The 22,288-nt window shown below is 39.8% G+C and overlaps 1 protein-coding gene and 1 long non-coding RNA gene across 2 annotated transcripts; both read right to left on the reverse strand.

Moving 5' to 3' along the window:
• Nucleotides 1–14,956: 14,956 nt before the first annotated feature.
• Nucleotides 14,957–15,827, reverse strand: LOC129733022 (uncharacterized). Its single transcript, XM_055694566.1, has 2 exons — nucleotides 15,602–15,827; nucleotides 14,957–15,536 (listed from the first exon to the last, which is right to left on the reverse strand). The coding sequence occupies exons 1-2, from the start codon at nucleotides 15,775–15,777 to the stop codon at nucleotides 14,957–14,959; spliced, it is 756 nt and encodes a 251-aa protein (XP_055550541.1). The 5' UTR covers nucleotides 15,778–15,827.
• A 135-nt stretch (nucleotides 15,828–15,962) lies between these two features.
• Nucleotides 15,963–17,359, reverse strand: LOC129733024 (uncharacterized). Its single transcript, XR_008729411.1, has 3 exons — nucleotides 17,229–17,359; nucleotides 16,809–17,120; nucleotides 15,963–16,750 (listed from the first exon to the last, which is right to left on the reverse strand). It is a non-coding gene; the product is annotated as an uncharacterized LOC129733024 (long non-coding RNA).
• Between the last annotated feature and the right edge of the window lie 4,929 nt (nucleotides 17,360–22,288).

Below are 22,288 nucleotides of genomic sequence, written 5' to 3' on the forward strand. Positions count from 1 at the left end.
ATCGAAGCAGGCCCTTTTGCTCGCCTTTATCGCACTTTTAAGCGCCGATCTTGCAGATCCGAATACTACACGGCGCTCTACCCTCTGTGCATCGGTACGTGCACGTTGCAACATCCGTCTTGCACGGAGGCACGCGCTACGGAGGTCCGCTATCGCGTCGGTCCACCAGTATACCGGTGACTTACCATTCCTAGGTTGGCGGGTCCTAGGCATGGTGGCGTCGCACGCCCGCGATAATGTGGCAACTAATTGGTCAGCACTCGGGCGGAGCCAACTGCCCCCCTCGCGCTCTCTTCTCATTGCTTCTGCAAATACCTCGGCATCGAAATGCGATGTCTTCCACCCGCGGACGGTCGGAGTATTGGCTCTACCCGTCGCCTGCCGCCTCACGTTCTGGACTACGCTATAGCAGACCGACTGGTGGTCACTATAGGTGTAGCCATCGTCTACCCTCCAGTTCACGATCAGTCCTGGGCTGGAGAACGTCACGTCGATGATCGACTCCGCACCATTTCTGCTGAATGTACACTTGGTTCCAACGTTGGCCAGATCTAGGTTGAGCTTTGCCAAAGCTTCCAACAAGATCTGACCCCTCTGGTTCGTGCGGCGGCTTCCCCACTCAACAGCCCAAGCGTTGAAGTCGCCCGCCACTACTAAGGGTGTTAGTCCCGTCAGCTCCATAGATAACAAATCGACCATCTGGGTGAACCTTTCGATAGACCAACGCGGCGGAGCATAACAACTGCAGTAGAACACTCCGTCCACCTTGGCAACCGCGTATCCTTCATTTGAGGTTGACACAACCTCCTGAACCGGGAACTTGCTGGTCGTGCATATGGCCGCCGTACTGGACTTATCTGCAACCCAATTACCGTTTCCGGGAGGAATGCAGTAGGGGTCCGATACGATTGCGATGTCCGACCGCGACTCAGACGCTGCTTGGTATAGCAGCTGCTGTGCCGCATAGCAATGGTTCAGGTTCAATTGTGTCACCCTCACGCCCGTGGTTTCGTGGCCGCCTTACCGGCTGGGCACCGTGGGCCTCCCATAAAGTGCTTGGCGTCCCGTTTTCCAGTACATACCAAGCACTTGGGAGGCTCCCCGCAGTCTTTAGCTTTATGGCCAGCACCACCACAACGCCTACATAACTGGCTCCTATCGGGCCCCTTGCAGGTCCAGGACTTGTGTCCTCCCTCGAAACACCATATATATATATATATATAAGATAAGCCGTGATATTCCGAGGTTTGAATAAAAAAAACTTTATTTAACTTTAAAACACTTTTTAATCCGTTCACTACGATACACATCAAAGAACTGAGCTGCGTTTGTTAATTCTAGCCTATCGCTACCTAAAAGTCTGAAATAAAATTCTATACTCAGCAAAAGACGACATCGTTCGATTGGTCCTCCACGTTGCTCGTACACATTGGTCGCTCCCGTCGCTGTGCCGGGTGGTTACTATGCCGAATTCCATTCGTCATCATTTTCGGTGGGTGCGTTGATCGATGTGGCGTTGTGACGTTGTGGCTGATGATATCCTTTGTTGTTGCTGTTGGTGGGTCCGCTGTTTCATAACTCCTCCCCCCTAAGATTGTTGACCGTTCTCGGTTAACCTCTGAGAGAGCTGAATGCTGGCAGCTGGATGGGTTTTCCCAACTTCTGTTGATCTACGGTTGTCGCTTCTTCCTCGTGTCTGATATCATCCGGAGGTATTTTGTTGATGTCCTTGGCCTGTTTGGTTTTCTTTTTCCTAATAATGATTTCTAGGAAGCGAAAACTTATAATGATTATTATTGCGACGATAGCTGTACCTCCAACTAAAGTCGTTTTCTGGTATAACTGAGTGGTTGATTGTATTTGTCCCAGGAACTTCAAGTTGTCGATTTTAAGCTCCTCTGGTTCGCTAGAGATGTCGTTGATTGTTTCTGGCTGTTTGTTGTAGGTTGGCACAAGGTACTCTTGTTTTGGCGTAAATTGTTCCTCGCTATGAAACGTATAGTTAAGGATATTTATAGTGCAGTTTTCCGTTTCGATCACGGTCGGCTCTGATATTATTTTTGAGTCGCCGCAGGAGCTGAAAACTTTTAAATTTGTTTCTGTGTTAATAAATATTATACCTCTCCTAATTTCTTTTATACGAGTCGGCTGATCCGTTCTGGTTATTGTGCATTTTGGTTCCTGGTGTGTTAGGATTTCATAGATGCATTCGTCTTCTAGCGGAGGTGAGTTGTCACAGATCTTGCATCTGTATTGCTGCGGTATTATCTTGTTTTGGTTTTTCACTACCCACTGTACGTCTGTTTTTATTCTCGTTTGGTTTCTGCTGATGGCTTGGATTTCTAGCAGTTCATATCGGTTGTTGTCTAATATCGGGATCTATATCAGGATGACGATATTGTCTTTGCTGATTGCTATACTTCCTGAGCTGTACAAAAAAAATTCATCTAAGACCTTTAAATTTAAGTTCTGTCTTCCTAGCTTCTGAAAGATGTAACTTTTGTCCTCTAGTGACAATATATTTTTGCTAATCAGATTTTCTTTGGATAACTCAATTTGCTCTTCAATATCTTCTAGAGCGTGGATTAAAAGATCTGTGCTAAATATTAGGTTTATCTGTTCTAGGGTAGCGTCGTCTCTTAATGTGTTGTTAATGATTGACATTTGAAGGCTTATTTTTCTTATTGTATTTGTTACATTGTTAATTCTGTTCTGAAAACTTTCATTAATTTTGATTTGTTTCATTTGGTTATTGATAAGGTCATTGCTTCGTGTTTGCAGTTCTCCTATGCTGTGTTGTATGATTTGTAGGTCTTCCTGGTCTGGGTTTCCTGCGATGTACTTTATTACTGTTCCTAGACCATTTATCAATCCTCTTCTTTGTCTGTGTGGTTGTAGACTTTCTAGCTTTTCCCTAGCGCTAATGATTTTTCTTTTCAATGTTTCGTACAAATGATCTTTAATTTTAAATGATGAGGCTATTTTTTCTATATGATAAAGATTCATTTCTATAGTTCCTAAGCTATTTTTTTTATTATTCTTTCGTAGCCTAATTTTATTCTCGCGTCTTCGATTTTAAATGCAACCATCCCATTGTCGTTGTCTACGTCTTTGTATATGGTCTGAGTTGAGTAATGGATAAGAAAGAGTCTGAAAGAGAAAAAGGTTGTCTCGGGTTAATTCTTTAGTCGATTTTTATGAATTTTAACATTATTTAACTTTGACTGTTTTGAAAGGGTCTTGATCTTTTGTCTGTCTTTGTGTGATCTTTACGTATTTCGTCTCGTTTGTAACTACTTCGGGTGGTTTCTGTTTGTTCATAAATTTTTCTTCATATTTTTGTTTGGATCTCTGGAGTTGTATTTTAACAGCTGATTGAAGATTTTCTGCTGCGTTTTGTACTTCCTCTATGTCCGTGCTTGTCGAGGAATTGAAAATTAAGTCTCTTGGTTTCTTTTTCGTCACTGAATGAATTGTGTTATTGTAGACGTCTGTTATTATGTTCATCATGTCTGTGATGGGTTTGTTGGGATATTTTGTTTTTAATGTCCTGTAGAGTTCGATCAGGGTAGAGTGGAATCTTTCTACAATCCCGTTTGCCAGTGAATTGCTGGCATGATGGATTGAGATGTCCAAATCACTCAAAAACCCAATGAAGTCTAAGGATATGAACGAGGGTTCTTGGTCGCTGACAATAGTTTCTGGCCTACCGAACGTTCTTATGTGTTCGCTAATTGCCTGTTTCATGTCGGCTATAGTTCTCGTTTCCAAAGGAATTACATTGGCGAATTTTGAAAAGGAATCTGCTATTGTCAACCATTTTAGCCCTTTCATGAAAAACACGTCTATGTGAACTCGCTCGAAAGGTTTTTGGCCGAAAACGCTCTTTCGAACTAGTTGTGGTGGTTTTCTATCATACTTGCTTTTTTGCAGATGTCACAACTATTTATGTAAAATTTAACCTTGCGTTCGAGTTGCGGAAAATAATATTGTTGGAGAATTTGTGCGTTCTTCTCTTTGATACCTCTGTGAGCGAAGTCGTGTGTTGCTTTTACCAGTTTATCCTGTTCCGAGTCCACTCTCACGTCTTCTAAAAGAACTTCTGAAATGAAAATCTTGTACGTTTCATTAGCTTCGAAGTGTTTTTTGTACGTTTCTTGGATTAGTTGCCTTAACTCTAATGGTACTCGTAAGCAATTTATCCCTCTGGGGTTTAGATATTTCTTGAAAATATGCACTATATCAATTTCTGTGTAAGTTGGTTTTACAACAGTTGTTCGTCGGCGTATTTCCCTTCTTCAGACAATTCTGAATCAATGCGCAATATTTTAAAAATAATTTGGTTTTTGAACATGTTTAACGGTTTTTCCGTGCACCAAATATAATAGTTATCGCTTGAATCTGCAGAATGTACTGTAGCTAGATCGCTTTCTCCTTCCTCCTCACTGTTTTCGTTTTGGCAATTGAAGTTTACGTCTTCTATTTTGATCCTTGATAAGGCGTCTGCGACTACATTATTTTTACCTGGTTTATATATTAATTCATAGTCGTAACCTTCCAATTCTAATTTTACTCTGAAAATGCGCTTGTTTGTATTTGAAAGTGAGTAGGTGAGAGGCTGATGATCTGTAACTAGTTTAAATTTTCTTCCCCACAAATAGTGTTCAAAGTGTTTAACTGCCCAGTACATGGCCAAAAACTCCTTTTCGGTGGATGAATAGTTCTCTTCAGTTCTATTCAACGTCCTAGAGGCATAGGCGATTTCCAATGGTTCCTTGAGAAAGAACGGCACCTATGGCAAAATCGCTCGCATCTGTGGTCAAGATGAATTCCTTTGAGAAATCCGGGTGAATAAGTACGGGGTCTCTCATAAGAATCTGCTTGCATTTTTCGAAGCATATTTTTATTTCCGGAGTGATTTCGAAAGCGTTCTCTTTTCTGAGCAGTGAGGTAAGTGGTTTAACCAGCCTGGCAAAGTCCTTGATGAATCTTCGATAATATCCCAAGATTCCCAAAAATTGTCTAACCTCTTTTTCTGTTTCTGGTATTGGCCAGTTTTATGGTGTCGACTTTGTCCTGGTTTGGTCTAACACCGTCTTCCGAGACTGTGTGTCCCAAAAATTGCACTTCCTTTCTGAAAAACTTTCATTTATCGAGTTGTATTTTCAAGTTGGCTTCCCTTAATTTATTCAAAACTTTGTCTAGATCAATTTTGTGTTGCTCTAGAGATGGTGAAAATATTATTATGTCGTCCATATAGACGAGACAACACCTTCCTATTTCCTCTCTCAGCACACAATCCATAACGCGTTGAAAAGTCGCAAATGCGTTCTTCAACCCGAATGGCATCCGTGTAAATTCATATTTTCCTGAATTTATCGAAAACGCTGTCTTCTCTATGTCCTCTTCGTCTAGTTGGATTTGATGGAACCCTGATACTAGATCGATTGTAGAGAAGTAACTCGTTCTGCCAAGTTTATCTAATATGTCTGTATATGTTATGTCTGGTATAGGATATCTGTCGCTGATCGTTTTTTCGTTCAGCTTACGATAATCTATTACCAGTCTAAATTTCTTTTGGCCTGAAGCGTCTGACTTCTTAGGCACTACCCATACGGGCGACGTATATGGAGAGATTGATTCTCTAACAATACCGTCTTTGAGTAGTTTATCTACTTGTTGCCTCACTACGTCTTCGTAGACTTTGGGGTATTTGTAAGATTGGATTAGTAAGATTTGGTGTGGATTGGTATGTTGTCTGTCGTCCGAGTTTTGTGTTTTATTCTGTGTGTGAAGGTGAGGTTGTCTTCTTCGCAGTATAAAACTTCTCTATTTTTAGAAATAACGTCACTACGAAGGATCCTTTTCTCCACACAGGCAACTGAATGAACTGAAAATTTTGTTCTGTGAGATTCACTTTGTGCTCGCCTGGAAACATGTTTTTCATAATAATTAATTTTCTTCCTATTTTCAAGGTGTTATTCGCGGTATTCAGGGTTGCTTTAAGGTCTCGCAATGATTCATAGCCGATAAGGCCGTCAAAGTATTCGTGGAATTTGAATATATAAAATTTTAATTTCTTTTTGATGCGAAAAATATCTATGGAGGCCGATTTGTTGATTGTATGTTTGCCTGCCATGTTATTTACCGTTGATATTGGTTCTTTACAAATTTCGATATTTACGTGTGTTGGTGAAATGTAGTTTTTGTTCGCGCCTGTGTCGACTAAAAACTTAAGCTCGCCTTTCGTTGTTTGAAATGAAACGTAGGGTATGAAACTGGATCTTTTCATTACGTCTTTTGATTTATTCCTTGGGTCAGATGAAAATTTATTTCGTCAGAAAACAGGTAATCGTCATCGTCAGAGTCGAGTCTAGGGTTTTCTGTTGTTTCGTTTGGAGGATCGTATTCTGGTTCATACTCTGTGTCCGTTACGGTTTCTTTCCCTTGTTGTGTATGGTTATTGACCTGCATTTCTGAGACGTGTGTTCTCATAGATGCTTCGTCGTCCGTTTGTAATTTGTTTTTAAATTTGCCTGATGGTGTCCGATCGCTATAACGTGAATTATTGTTAAAGTTATTCAGTTTAATTTTGCTTTGCTCCCCAGTCAGCTGTTTTGAAGAAGAAGGTGTCGGGTTATTCACTTTCCGATCCAACTTGTGTCGGTATGCGGCGTTTGAATATTGTTGCGTAATTTCGTAAGCGTGTTCTAGTGTTTCTGGCCTGCAACTTCTTACGTGCATGGAAATGTCTTCATTTAACCCATCTAAAAATCGGGTTAGCGTAATAAGACTAACGAAAGAGTCAATGACCTTCGTATGTGCCTTGTAATCGTCCATACCTGCTGCAGATGATTTTATTGCTGTGTCTATGGTTCTAATTTTATTGTAGTATTCTGGCAAATTCTTTTTCCCTTGTCGAATATAAAATAGCGATTGAATGTGACTCGTTAAGTCTCTGCGATCTCCGTATGCGTTAATTAACACTTCTTTTATTTCTTCCCAGGTTGTCCGGAAGCTATCAATATCTCTCTCGCATCTCCCGTTATTTTATTTTTAATGCTATGAATTATTTGCCCGTAGCATATGTCGTTTTTATATTTTTCGAACAGTGCTAAGGTTTGCTCGGCGTCTTGAACCCAAGCTAGCACTTCTTTCCTATTTCCGTTGAAATTAGGAATATTCCTGATTGGATCAGGCGTTGTGAAATTTAAAAATGGATCATTGGCCTTGTCTTTCAAGACCCTGATCGTTTGAATTAATTCTTCTTGATTTTTCGTGAGTTCTCTCACTTGCTCTAATAGAACTTCTGCACTTATTGCTGGTTGAGCCATATTTCGATTTTTATCGAAACGTTCCTTTTTCTTAATTTTGTTTCTTTAAACACCTGTTGTACAGGAAAATTAGCGTGGTAGTAAGAATTATCGTTATAATAACCAGTAATATGCCCTTACAATGGTTACCTAAACGCGTATTAGACTCTTACTCTCGTGTTTTTTTGGTACAGCACTTTTTATTATTTAAAAGTTTTCACTGCACTTTATCGGTTTTAGTTTTACTTAATAATTTAGTAAAAACTAGTACTTACAAGATGATTCCTTTCATCAGGAAGTCTTTCAGATGATGTGCGTAGCAAATGGCTGGGAAGGGGTTCCAAGTAGCGGGATTCGTCCTCCGAATAATCGCGAATCCTGGATATTCGCTCCAAGACAGCTGCTGCTGGATTTTTCGATGTCTTCTGGACTGGTCCTCTTTGGAAACGTGGTGATCGTTCTATCAGATATTCGCTCCAACGCACTTTCACTCGCGTTTCACTACTTGCACTGTCGACTGCGCCAGATAAGCCGTGATATTCCGAGGCTTGAATAAAAAAAACTTTATTTAACACATCAAAGAACTGAACTGCGTTTGTTAATTCTGGCCTATCGCTACCTAAAAGTCTGAAATAAAATTCTATACTCAGCAAAAGACGACATCCTTCGATTGGTCCTCCACGTTGCTCGTACACGTTGGTCGCTTCCGTCGCTGTGCCGGGTGGTTACTATGCCGAATTCCATTCGTCATCATTTTCGGTGGGTGCGTTGATCGATGGCTTCGATCGATGTGGCGTTGTGACGTTGTGGCTGATGATTTCCTTTGTTGTTGCTGTTGGTGGGTCCGCTGTTTCATTACTTATATATATATATATATATATATATATATATATATATATATATATATATATATATATATATATATATATATATATATATATATATATATATATATATATATATATATATATATATATATATATATATATATATATATATATATATATATATATATATATATATATATATATATATATATATATATATATATATATATATATATATATATATATATATATATATATATATATATATATATATATATATATATATATATTTGCACAGACTTTCTGAAAATGTGTACGATAGCATAACCTGTGAAGCAGATTTTTCATGGTTTCATGCAGTTGCGAAAATGTTACAATCTTACATCTCATTATTTTGTGAAACGAGAATCAACATTCGTCCGTGATGAAGTGTGTTCGGAATTATAACCAAAGCCTTGAATCCAAAAAATCGCATGTTTAGTAATCAATAACACGATTTTTACTCTAAGCTTATGAAATTTATTATTTTACATGAAAATAACTCAAAATATTTTGTAAAACAACAATGAATACAAAAACTGTTTGCAGTGAATATTTTTTCAAACAATGCGATAAAAAAAAAATTCAAAACCACCATACCGATGAAAGGTGTGTTCTGGCCAGAAAAAAAGAATGTGGTATGTGTTCTGGCCAGAAAAATCATCACATTACGTCAAAAAGACACAAACGATTCTGAAGAGACGTCAACTCCATTTGTACCCCAAATACTCAACTCAACAAATCTATCTCAGTGTCGTCCAATCGAAGATTTCTTTGGTATTATAAGTTCCTTTGGTGCAAAAATAACCAAAGATCAACGAACTGCAAACAGTTGATTGGTAGAATCAAGAGATGTATCCGAAAAGTGGACGTGAAGGCCGTACAAAGCTTTTGTTTCGGCGTCATGGAAAAGCTTCGTCGGAAGGCCGGTAACGGAATCAATCTCAAATGGTCAATTTTTTTTCATCCAAAATGAATGTAGCTTCATGAGAAATAAATCAGTTTTTCTTCTTTCTTGCTGCTACTACTTGGTTAAAACCGTGCCAGTTGTCCACTAATAAATTGATTGGTTTGAGCAGAAGCAGGTTCTTATATAGCTCTAATAGAGCATTCTATGTTAACTAGGTATAATATACTTTCTACTGTGTTAGAAAAAGTTTTTACAAAAAAAAAACAAACTGAGAGCTCCCCTAAAAAAAGTCCTCCTTACAGACATCCCAGCTGCCCAAAATTCACCCTAAACGAAAGTGGGCACTCCTGAGAAAAAAACCCTCAAACTGCTCCTAAACATATGTATTGTGCATTTAAATAAAAATTATCAAAACGTCGCTTATAAACTGGCAGTCAGGCTCACTTCCGTTGTTTATTTTTGGTGTTCTCGCAACACTAACCATCTCAGCCGCCCCGGCGCTGTTAGTCTGGTTTACCAAAATAAATACATTGATATCATTCCCGCAGTCATACACGCAGTTGTTCTATATGTTTGTAAAATCGAAAGAAAGTTCGGAAGTCGGAAGTCCTACTTCCGAACTTTAATTTAGTGCTGATGCCACAGTAACGGCACGCTACATTCCTTTCATATTAGCCTTCAGGGTTCCGTCACTTTGACGTATCTAGAACCCGGAAAGGAACCGGCCTTCTACCGGGTGATAAAATTCAAAAAATAATAAAATAAAAAAAATAATAAAATATTAAGCTAACTAGTACACTGCTGTGTTTGACTAGGGCGGAAACGAAGAACCGCGAAAGCCTGCACATTCTTGTCCAGGTAAAATAAACATTGAAAAGGAGGAAAGTTAGTACGATCACGCGGCGCACTCAGCGGCGCATGAGTGACCCAAGTGAGTTCAGGGATCGAGTGATAAATATCCTCTCTTAGCTCTTCTAGTTACTGGAGCTTTTGCTCATATAGAACGAAATGGTCATAGAATGGCTTAAGTATGAAAGAGATCGCAGTTAGAGTTAGCGTAAGGTAATTACAATTAATAAATTTAATCTTGTTTAATCAAGCGTTCTGCGCGGTCACAGAACCGCGCGTACGGGAATACTTGTGTTGGTTATCCTCAGAATATCACAAGTTCCTGGTGGGACAACAGGAGTTGCCATGGGCATAGCCAGAATTTCAACTAGCGGGGGCAAGTTCTTCAAAATTTTAGAGGTGAAAAAATGGTATTTTGAAAATTTTGTTTATTCTCCCTCCAACCTCGAATATAAATAGATGTTCTTTAGTAAAAAATCTTAAGTTCATTTGAACCTTTGGACATATCATTTTGGCGACGAGGAGCAGTTTTTGGAGTCCCTCTCATCGAACATCACCAAGTTTGTCTTCAACGAAGAAAACGGAGTTACGTTCGGACATTGGTTTAACCGCTACCAAGACCTCTTCGAGAACGGTGCAGGCCAACTGAATGATGCGGCGTACGTACGTCTACTTCTCCGGAAACTGGACACCCATACGCACAGCCGCTATCTCAACTACATCCTGCCAAAGCTTCCCAAGTACGTGAAGTTTGAAGACACAGTGAGGATTCTCAATAAAATCTTTGGGCATCAAACGTCAACGTTCCGGAAGCAGTTCACACGTCTGCAGTGAGTGAAATGCGCATCTGAAGATATTATCAGCTATTTAGATTCAGATTTTTAGTTCCAGAATCTAACACTGGATCATTTCAAGCGCCTCGTTTTCGTTAGCGGATTTAAAGCCACAAAACATGCGGATGTGCGGGCAAGACTACTTTTCATGCCAGAGAATGTCCATCATTAATTGATAAGTATCAACGCCTTATCAACTTAAAGGAAGACACCACGATCATCGAGCAACACACCAGTGGCTCGAAATCTACAGCTCACGCCGTCGGGGACAGGAAGAGTGAAATTCTTCGAAGCAAGAAGGTAAGAAACCGAAGACACAGGACTCCTTTTCAACAATCGCATTGGCCGCAAAGAAGGATACTGTTCCTGTTGGAAGAAGACGAATCAAACGATGCAGATATCCTGAAGACTCCTGCTTCTAAAGATCCACCAGCTGAACATGAAGAAGTTCAAGAACTTCCTCCGCCACCATTAGAAGCTCCACCACAACCATGGCTGAAGAACAACAACCCGTCGATCAGCTGAACAGCTGCTGGACAATGAAGAAAATGTTCATGACCAGTTAGACGATGAAGAGCCAGAAACCCCTGATCGACCTGAACAGCACATTTCGTTGCCTTCCGAATTACAAGGGCTGTTTTAAGGAGGGAGATGTTACATCAAGGCAACCAGTGAAAAGTTGTCCTTGACATCAGAGAGGAAAATTTGATTATTCTTTGTCCAACCTCGAATAGAAACAGATGTTCTTTAGTAAAAACTCTTGAGTTCATTAAAACCTTTGGACCCCGGAGCAGATTTCAACAACACTGAATTTCAATTTTTTGTCAACACTTAACTAAAATAAACTGTAATTTAATTTACACTAAAAGTACCGTAGAAAGATAACAATGTCGTTAATTAAAACCATATTCCTTTTATCCTAAATTTAAACCGTCCATTCAACAATAAAAAAATCAAAGACAAACGACTGCCAGAAAATCACCTTCCGTTCCCAAAACGAACCATCTTTCCGTTCCACGAATCATCTTCAGCGCAGCTCAGCTCAGCTCCAAGAACATTCGGAACATCCCTCAAAAACAAAACAAAAAACCTAAATTAATCCACCTAGCGGTCGGACTCAGCCTTTCTCATTCAAACTTATCATTTGTAAAAATAGATTTACAGGAGGGAGATGTTAAATCCAATCCAATAAAGGTATATTCACTTTTTGGGTTCTAAAATATTGATGTTGTTATTGAAGTATTAAATATGAAATTTGACGTAATGTTAGTGCTTAAGAAATAGCGAAATAAGATATTGTGCATTTCATTGAAAATTATTCACCGCGCTGTGAAAAGCATTTCAAGAATGAAATGCCCTTTCATGGTTGCTAGATCGATTTCGCTGTAACTGAACAACTTCCACAGACAACATTGAGTTTTCATTTGCTTTTGGCAACACTAAATGGGCGACTTCACAATCAAAACATTGTCAGTTGGCTTAGCGAGAGGTATGAAATTTTGAATAATTCAACATTGATATCAACTCAATCAGCGGTAAGTAAATGAATTGTTGCCTGGTGTTTTGGTAGTAGTTTAGCAGTTGTTTATCATTTATTCACTAGATATGCACCCAAAGAATGAAAATTTTTACAATGTGGAATACCTGACTGAATACTCGCCGGAGCATGATTTCCAAGATCAAAGCATGGATGACGATTTTATGAATACACAGCCGCACAGTAATACGCACGGTTCAATAACTTTAAAGGACAACATTGCGGATACATCTTATGCTGAAGACGACTGCTTTAATAGTTCCTGGTGTGACGACTCACGAGCTGACGTGAATGCAGAACCAGTCGAAAGTTACAATGGTATGTTTGTAATGTAATTCGATATTTAATGTGAAATATTTCGAAATAAATGATTCCCTTCTACTGCAAGAATCGATTCGGACGTTTGATTACACGCTGGGGACGGAGTTGTCCTGCAACCGTTTCTGCTCCAACGGACTTCGGTGGTGCGACGTGATTTCCCTCCTGATTTCTGCCAGATTCGACTGGATCCGTCTGGTTCTGCTCTTGTGGTTCATTAGTCTTCGTTGCAGTGACTTCATCGAGCGGTGTATTTTCCGCAGCGTCGTTGAGTCTCTTCAGATGGCTCGAGTTCCTGTCATATACCTTTCCAGACTCTTCATTCTGTACAGTTACTCGTGGGCCTTGCTTGCTAATAACTGTCATTACGGTGGGGTTGAACGTAGTGGTGAGCTTATTACCAGGAATGACATTTTTCATCAACACTTTATCGCCCTCAACGATTTCCGATGATTTAGCTTTCCGTCTTTGGTCCTCCGATATCCTTCCCTTCTCCTTCAACTGCAAATCCCGATCCCTATAGTCCGAAGAAACTTGCGCTGTTGTACATGTACTGACGTCCTGAAGAGAGGGTATTTTAGTCCGTATGGTTCGACCGAACATCAATTCACTTGGCGTTTTTCCTGTAGTACTGTGAGGCGTTGCATAATACATCAAGAGGTACGCACTCAGATCAGCCTTCCAATCGGAGTCTAGAGCTTGACTAATCTTAAGCCTTTTAACGAGTGATCTGTTCTGGCGCTCAACGAGGCCATTTTCCTGCGGCCAATATGGAGTAGTCTTGTTGAGCACAATTCCCTTCTGTTTACAATAATGATCGAAAACCGTGCTCACGAACTGACGCCCGTTGTCGAGAGTGATTGTTCTTGGATACCCAAGTCTCACGAAAATCCTTTCTAGACGCTCAGCTGTCTCACTTGCAGTGATCTTCTTAAGAATCTCGACCTCTTTGTATCGACTGAAATCGACAATCACCAGTAAATAATCACCCGATGGAAGAGGCCCAAGAAAATCGATTGCCACATCAACCCACGATTTTTCAGGCAAAGCTCTCCTCATCATAGGCTCTGGTCGGTCGGGTATACTCACAAGTCGACATCCTGCGCAGTTTTCGACCATTCGAACAATTGAGTCGTCTATTCCCGGCCACCAACAATTACATCTCAAGCGCTGCTGCATCTTCGTTCTTCCGGGATGTCCTTCATGGCCAAGCTCAAGTAGTCTTTGCCTGAGACTTCTAGGTATAACCAATCTGCTGCCTCTAACAATCAAATCTCTAACGGTCCTGAACTCAGCTCGGAAGGCATGATAGGGCTTCAGTATATCATTTGTGTAATTCCACACTCCCTTTTCTAAACATTCTCTCAAGGCTTGCATTTCTGGGTCATTAGCAGAAGCCACTTCAACTTCATCTACGTCAACAGCTGTATGTTCTATAACGTTTCGGATGTAAACATCGGAATCTGGGTCGAACTCTTCAATTTTAGAAGGGCGTGACAACCGGGACACTGGATCGGCGATATTTGACTTCCCCTTACGATACACGATCTCGTAGTTGAATGCCTGAAGTCTCAGGACCCAACGCTCAATCCTCAAACACGGTGATGACGTAGGCGTAAATATAGACTCGAGAGGCTTATGATCTGTTTCCAACTCAAAACGTATTCCAAACAAATAAACTTGGAAACGTTCCACGGCCCAGACTAGCGCCAAAGCTTCCTTCTTTGTCTGTGCGTACCGGCACTCTGTGTTTGTTAAACTTTTACTGGCGTACGCAACGACCCTTGGACGATCTTCTTGGAACTGTAAAAGGACTGCCCCTAAGCCCACCGGAGTGGGGGTGGATGTTCCCTACCAGACGAATTAGCTCTTTGAAGGCTTGTTTTTGATCTCTTTCCCAGACGAAAGATGAATTGTTCTTGGTAAGCTCGCGGAGTGGAGACGAAATCGTCGCTAAGTTCGGAATAAACGATCTTACATAGTTTACAAGCCCTAAGAAACTACGGACTTCTTCGCAACTTTTTGGTGGACGGAAACTTTGGATGGCCTCAATTTTACCTTGAGAAGGTATCATTCCTTCTTGATTGAACCGCTGACCGATGAACTCGATCTCGGTAAGTTTGAAAGCACACTTCGATTGATTTAAAAGCACCCCGTAGTCACTAAGCTTCTTGAGGACCTTCTCCAATGCCAAATCATGTTCAACCTCCGACCTACCCGTCACCACAATGTCGTCAATGAAATTCATCGTGTTCTCACAATCCCCCAAAATCTGCTCCAGAGTCTTCTGAAAAATCTCCGGTGCGCATGAGATTCCGAAAACTAAACGCTTATACCGGAAAAGTCCGCGGTGGGTAATAAAAGTAGTTCAATTCAATCAATCTCCAACGTACCTCCTCTATCGTAGGTAATGGATGTGTCTCTCGGAGTATTGCTTTGTTAAGCCGCCGCATATCGATACAAAGTCTTATGTCTCCGTTGTCCTTGACCACTATAACCATTGGTGACACCCAACGGCTCGGTTCAGACACCCTCTCAATTATATCTTTGGACAGCAAATCGTTCAGTTTTTCATCTACCTTCCCCAACATCGGTAATAGTAAACGGCGGAGACGCTGATCAACTGGTTCGATCGACTTATCTACAGGAATAATTATTTTCACCCCTCGGATACAAGGGAATATCCGACAGGCATCGACTTGATGGACCAGTTCCCGCTGACTGGGCAATCCGACCACTAACACCCCTAATTGCTTCGCCGTCTGCTTTCCCAACAGAGGCTGAGGTCCGTTTCTCACAACATAAAAACGTGACACAGCTTTGAGCTGCTTGTGTCCATCTGGAATGACGATTTCTGCATCAAACATAGCAATTACTTCTAAGCAATCTGCTTGAGCATACGCCTTGAACCTATTTAGAAAATAAAATACACGCATATAATGTATGATTACAACAAAATTAATCTAAACCTATACCTTCGGTCAGACCCACGAATCTCTCCAATCACGTCAATTCCATTCCGGTTCATCGAGTCCCATGTCCGATCGTCAATGATGTTCGATTGAACCCCCGAGTCTATTTGCATCTCGATAAGAACGTCACCTACTTTGGCCCAGATCAACTCATCGGAATCGTTACCAGAAGAAACCATCTCCACAAGTTAAACTTGTTCTTCTTCGCCTTGATCCTCAATAGCATGTACTTTCCGAGTAAATTGCGTTACTTTTCTCTTCGCTATTGGACCCAAAATTTGACCTGAACCAGAAGGAGACGATTAAGGTCTTTTGAAAGAAGTTTGTCTGTTGAAGTTATTACTGCTAAATAGTTTGCTCGATGACACCTGTCCCGGCGATGAGTAGCAAGCCGCAGCATAATGACCACGTTTTTGGCAGTTCGCACATGTTTTATCTCGTGCCGGACAAAGCTGTTTTCCGTGGAAACGAGCACAGAATCTACAGGGCGTCGCAACATACTGAATATTATCAGCAGGTATGTTTGCTTGCAGCGGACTACTTTGACCAGCCATTTGATCGCTAGCCACACGTGAGGTCTCAAATGAGTTTACTTGTTTAATCACTTCCTCTAGCGTCAGATCTTTCTCCTGAAGCAACTTTGCCCGCAGCTGATTGGGCACAAACTAGAGCATCTTGTCCACAATCGCTATACCGGCACTTTCCGAAGCGGATTTTCCAAAATTACATTTCGACCCATGAGCTTGCGCACGCATTAAGAATTTTTCCAGTGTTTCCTCCGGCTCTGGCTTCATAGCCCAAAACAGAAAGCGTTCGTGAGCCTTATGCCTTTGGGGTGCGAAATAATCATCCAGTTTCCCTATCGCCACGACATATGGATCGATTCCTTCTTCTTCATTAGCAGCCACGTCAGCTCCAGGGATATTGAAGAAAATGTCTTGAAGTTCAAACGAGCCGCACGCCAGAAGCATATCCTTCTTCTCTGTTCCATCTTTTACTTTCGTTGCTCTTAAACAGACCCTCTTTTCCAAGTGTTTCATCTATTCCTGCGATCCGTTAGAGGAACTCCGGCGATTGTAAATGCCGGCAGCTTAGAAAAGAATTTGTTTTCATCCATTGCTTCACGAATGCAGCACCGTAATAATCACTATTCTTTAAACAAATACAATGCAATGAACAAAACTCCCTCAAATAATTTTTTTCTGCTTACCAGACGCAGTATAACAAACTCCACCTAGCCAAAAGTTTTCCTTTCGACACAGAGCTTCCAATTTGCAACCAATAAATTTCTACCGCTATCTAGATGCGGGCTCTTCTGTCAAGTTTTCCACCAACTCGTAGACTTTGCAATTTTCCTCTGCTTACTAGACGCGGACTGTTCTGTTTACTAGGCACAGAGCTTGTTCAGTTGTTTCTTTCTGTTTACTAGACACAGACTATAACACAACTCACTGGTAAGCTGTTTTATGCAAAATTTCTCTCCTGCCCTCCAGACGCAGTGCCACCGCTTTCACGCACACACCTGCAACCAAACGATGTGAGCTTTTTTTCTACCAACGCGTTTCAGAGTTCAATATTTTATATTGATTTTTCTTTTCTTATGCATCACATTTATGATATAAAAACTTACCGTTACTGAATTTGGTTAGTAAACCACCGATTCCCCCCGAAAACACGAATTGACAGCTATCCTCGTCGCCAATTTGTGATAGATTTAACGCTCAATCAAACACTCCACTGCTTTACTTACAAACCATCTTTATTCTCTCTCTCAAAGCTTTTCCATAGATTCAGTGCAGACCTATCACCACAATATGTATATATAATATAATATGTATATGTAATATAATATGTATATATAATATAATATGTATATATATATTTATATATATATATATATATATATATATATATATATATATATATATATATATATATATATATATATATATATATATATATATATATATATATATATATATATATATATATATATATATAAACCTAAATTAATCCACCTAGCGGTCAGACTCAGCCTTTCTCATTAAAACTTATTATTTGTAAAAATAGATTTACATAAATGCTTAAATCCAATAAAGGTATTTATATTCACTCTTTGGGTTCCAAAATATTGATGTTGTAATTGAAGTATAAAATATGAAATTTGACGTAATGTTAGTAGCATAGCATATAGCATAGCATAGCATAGCATATTTGATCGCCCGTGTGTTGCCCGCGATTGACCAGAATCAGCTGAAATTGTACAAAGAACCGTCAAAATGGTGCCTAGGAGTAGCAAGCCATTTTCAGTGTACAATTCCTGGCGATCTTTCTTATCACTGGTCAATAACGTAGCTGGCCACGCCCAATGCAGATCAATAGAGGAAGGGATATCGGGAGTGTTAGTTCAATACTTGTTGCTACTAGAGACCGAGGAATCCTCTGCATCATCCACAAGTATCAAAGGAAGGAATTAGTGTTAGTGGAAAGGAATTGATCTGGATCCATCGAGGTTGATGGTGCGATCTTTTCTACCCCAATTCGCGCACGACATGGTTACTTCTCGGTCTCTGGGCAACCGGTCACCAGGAGACGATATACATAGAACCGCGCCACGATCTAGTTATCTTCGGCAACCTACCAATCGTTGTCAGTCTGTATCACACCAATCTTCGCTTTTAATGCCGTGAACTCAATTCAAATTTACCTAGAAACGAATGGATTTCGTAAAACGCAACAACCGCACGCCGAACGCAAACTACTGGTACCAGCTCAAATAACCGATAGAGCGCTGTATTAAGATAGTCACACTGAGCGCAGTCAAAATAATGCGCGCGAAACTGAACTGCCTTCTCCGAAAGCAAGCAAGAGCGTGTCGACCACTGGTATGACGAAAAAGCCAAAACACCCGTTTTAAAAAAAAGAAAAAAAAAGGAAAAAAAAGGGAACCGGCGAAACAGGAATAGATTTGGCATCCATGTAGGGTTTGTCTTTGTCGCGATTGAATAATTACAATATTTATCGAACGAACGAAACCTACTCTGAATCGTAACGTGCTAAAAAAGAACCAACGGGCGTACAGTCTCCGAAATAATGATTTGGTACATCTCGGAAATCACAATAAACCGATAATCCTTAAATGAGCAAAGCTCACCAAGGCCGAAGACACGTTTACACCGGAGCATTATGTACGACCGCTTTACTCCCTCTCACCGACGCATACGCGAGAGGACACGGTGCTTTGCCCCGATAATCTTTTGTTTCGTATTCAAGTTAAGATACCTACTGAGTATAAAAACTGGCAAAGTTTCATGCACTCATAGCTCAAATATTTAAAAAAATGCAATATGCATATCGAACAAGAATTTTAAGTTGATTGATAAAATGCCAAAGCAATCGCAATCAAAATTTAGTTGCTATTCCGACCAACAAGATTTTAATAAAAATTGTCTATGTGTTTCAATATTTGGTCAAAAGCTAGAAAAATCATAAAACAAGGGTATAAAACTGGGCCAAATGTTCGTAACCGTTCGGTCAGGCCGCGATAAGTTTCTGAATTATATTTTAATGCTACCAGTTCCGTGTTGTGAGAGCCAGCGTGTACAAAGGTTTAAAGCTCTCACCTATTGGGGCAATTCTGATTCCAGTTACAGTGTGAAAATTCTATAATAGCGACCAACTAAATGGCGTACAAACTCATCGCTAGAGGAATCATAAGGCATAACACACACTCACGATTATGAAAGAACAAAATCATTTTGTTGAGTCTGAAAATACCATAAACTTCATCTGACTTAAAAAGAAAGCTCCTGGAAAATGTATTCACTTATCTTAGATATCGAACAGGATTAAACAGATCAAACATTTCACCAGCGTTTTCTGCCACTCGCACACGGACCGGCATAAACAAACCATTTCTTTGTTGATAATTGTCGCTCTCTCGTTTCTGCTTCTCAGCAGACCAGACAAAGAAGAAAAGGTTTCACTACTATTTCACACTGCGATAGACTCTCAGACACATTACGCTCTCCGCATGCACACAACCATGTCTGAGAAAGATCACCAACACAACACTACGATTCGAAGACAGCCATTTTGAGAGCAATAAATTGTAAGAACACCGGCAATAAAGTATCTATTTTTTATTCGTAATACACTTTAAACACACTGGACCCTGAATAAAACATTCTCAACCATGACTACAACACGAATTACGCCCTCCACATATTATAAATCACGACAAAACGCGACAACTCCGGACGCAATAAACGAAGACAAAATCCGCTGCAAACGACGGTGGCGTAGTACCATTCCTTATGCTAATTCAGCCATTTCATCGATTAATCTTCACGGCACTACGATACACATCAAGTGAGTATTTCGCAGCACACACAACACAACACACTTTCCCGAATAAACTCTTTTCGCGGTAACACCTGTAACTTTAACGCACTATCACATTGAACAATTTATTTCCCGAAAAATCACGCGAGCAAAAATTTTGACGTCCGAATCCGGCCATGGCCTGCTTCGTCCATGAAATTTGACGTAATGTTAGTGCTTAAGAAATAGCAAAATAAAAGAAATTACTCTTAATTTCGAACAATTTAATCACGAGCGATACCGGTTATAACTAGGCTGATCAGATTTTCGCGGGATAAAAACGGGACAAATGGGTTAAAAAATGGGACATATGATAACATTGTTCTTTGAAAAATTCTACCAACCAAAGCATGCAAACAATTATTCATTGCTTCGATGAACCTACCTGATCCTGCACGATGCTTAGCGTTTGATGAAATTTAGCGTAGAAGATCACAGAAGGGTGTAAAAGCGCTTTGATTTTTGCAATAAGATTCTGAAATTTGTCACATGGATGATCGAGATTTTGACTAACAACTATCATGGTCTTAACTTTCAATCGCGACTTTTTTATCAGTTCACGATAGAAGATGTCCTTTTCAGTGGTGCGGTACTGTCAGGAAGGCACAGAACGTACTCAGTAATGTTAGAAAAATCCTGGCTGCTTTGAAACTTATTTTCCATTTAGGAAAATTTCGATGCAAAGCCTTATTTAAAAATTTTTCAAGGAGTCTCCGAAAACGGTACAAAATGGCAAAAAGACGGGACGGTTAAAAATAGTCGAAAAAACGGTACTGTCCCGTGTAAAACGGTACGTCTGGTCAGCCTAGTAATAACGCGATAACGTTGATGCCATATATATTGATCAAAGCAGGTATAGTGTTGAATAGTCTTTGAATATCTTCTCTTTCCAAAACTTTTGAACAGCATATCAAGTTGTTATGAAGTTTGTTATTTGTAAGTTTGAGATGTGACTCGTTTGTATGACACTAGTTAAGTTCAAATAAGTCGTGTAATACTTGAGATAATAGACTTTCGTTGTTTTAACAATTTAATGCATAACGGTTGCTTAACCCATCTAAGTAATAATCGCGCCCGATGTTGCTTAACTTCGGTGATCGGACGAGAACCGGTGTTTTCAACATGGTATGATCGTTGACAGACGGTTGCTTAAGTTTGATTACAATCAAATGAAAAGGGAACGTATAGAACAGCCAAACTTTGAAACCACGAGTTCAATCATAATTCATCAGTTAACCCTTAACTAGCCCGTTCATCTGATATCAATATTGCTCAAATCGGTTGTGTATTTTCTGAGATAATGAAGTTTCGTGATTTTCACATTTCGATACATTACAGACGAAGTTACAGTCCGATCACAGTTAAATTCAAGGCAGCTGGAACTCTCATTTGATACTAATTTAGTGTAAATCGGTTCAGCCATCTCTGAGAAAAGTGAGTGAGTCCAAGTAGTCTTCGGAATATGTTTCTTTTCATAGCTGGATTTCACATTTTTAAACATAACAGGCAAAGTAATAATCCGTTTGCAAAAAAAAATCGATAGGGTCTTATGGGGCAACAAAACCTTCCATAAGACACTGATTTTATGAAAATCTGTACAGCCAACTCTGAGAAACATGAGTGAGATTAAATAGTCTCCAGAACACGTTTCTTTCCATAACTTCTGAAACACATGTTTAACCTTCATTAAATTCAAAAGTTAAGGGTTTTTTAGGTAGCCCGTTCATTTGAAATCAATTCTGTTCAAATCGGTTGTGTAGTTTCTGAAGTATTGATGTTTCGTGATTTTTACATTTTGATACATAACCTCTAAACTAGAAATCAGATTAAAATAAAATTCAATAGAGTCTTATAGGGCAACAAGACTATTAATTTGCAATTGATTTCATTGAAATCGGTTCAGCCATTTCTGAGAAAATCTAGTGAGATTGGGAGAGCGTTACACACACACATATACATAAAATGCTCAGCTCGTCGAACTGAGTCGAGTGATATACGACATTCGGCCCTTTTGAGTACTTTTATACCTTTAGTTTTTGCAGTGATTGCTATACCTTTCTAGGAGAAAGGCAAAAAGTGAAATGATAGAAATGACTTTTTATTTCAACTTCAATCCTGAGCATTGAAATAGTACAATATCAAATTTAGATGATGTTGAGGCCACATATTTTGATCGTAGCTATAGTTTTAAACAGTCTGCGGGTTACGTTTCTTTCTATAACTTTCAAACCACATGTTTAAACATTATGAAATTCGTTGTTCAAGGGTTTAAAAGCCCATTAATTTGAATTCAACTATGTTCATAGC

This window comes from Wyeomyia smithii, chromosome 3 (genome assembly GCF_029784165.1).
Source record: "Wyeomyia smithii strain HCP4-BCI-WySm-NY-G18 chromosome 3, ASM2978416v1, whole genome shotgun sequence".
Taxonomy (NCBI): Eukaryota; Metazoa; Arthropoda; class Insecta; order Diptera; family Culicidae; genus Wyeomyia; species Wyeomyia smithii.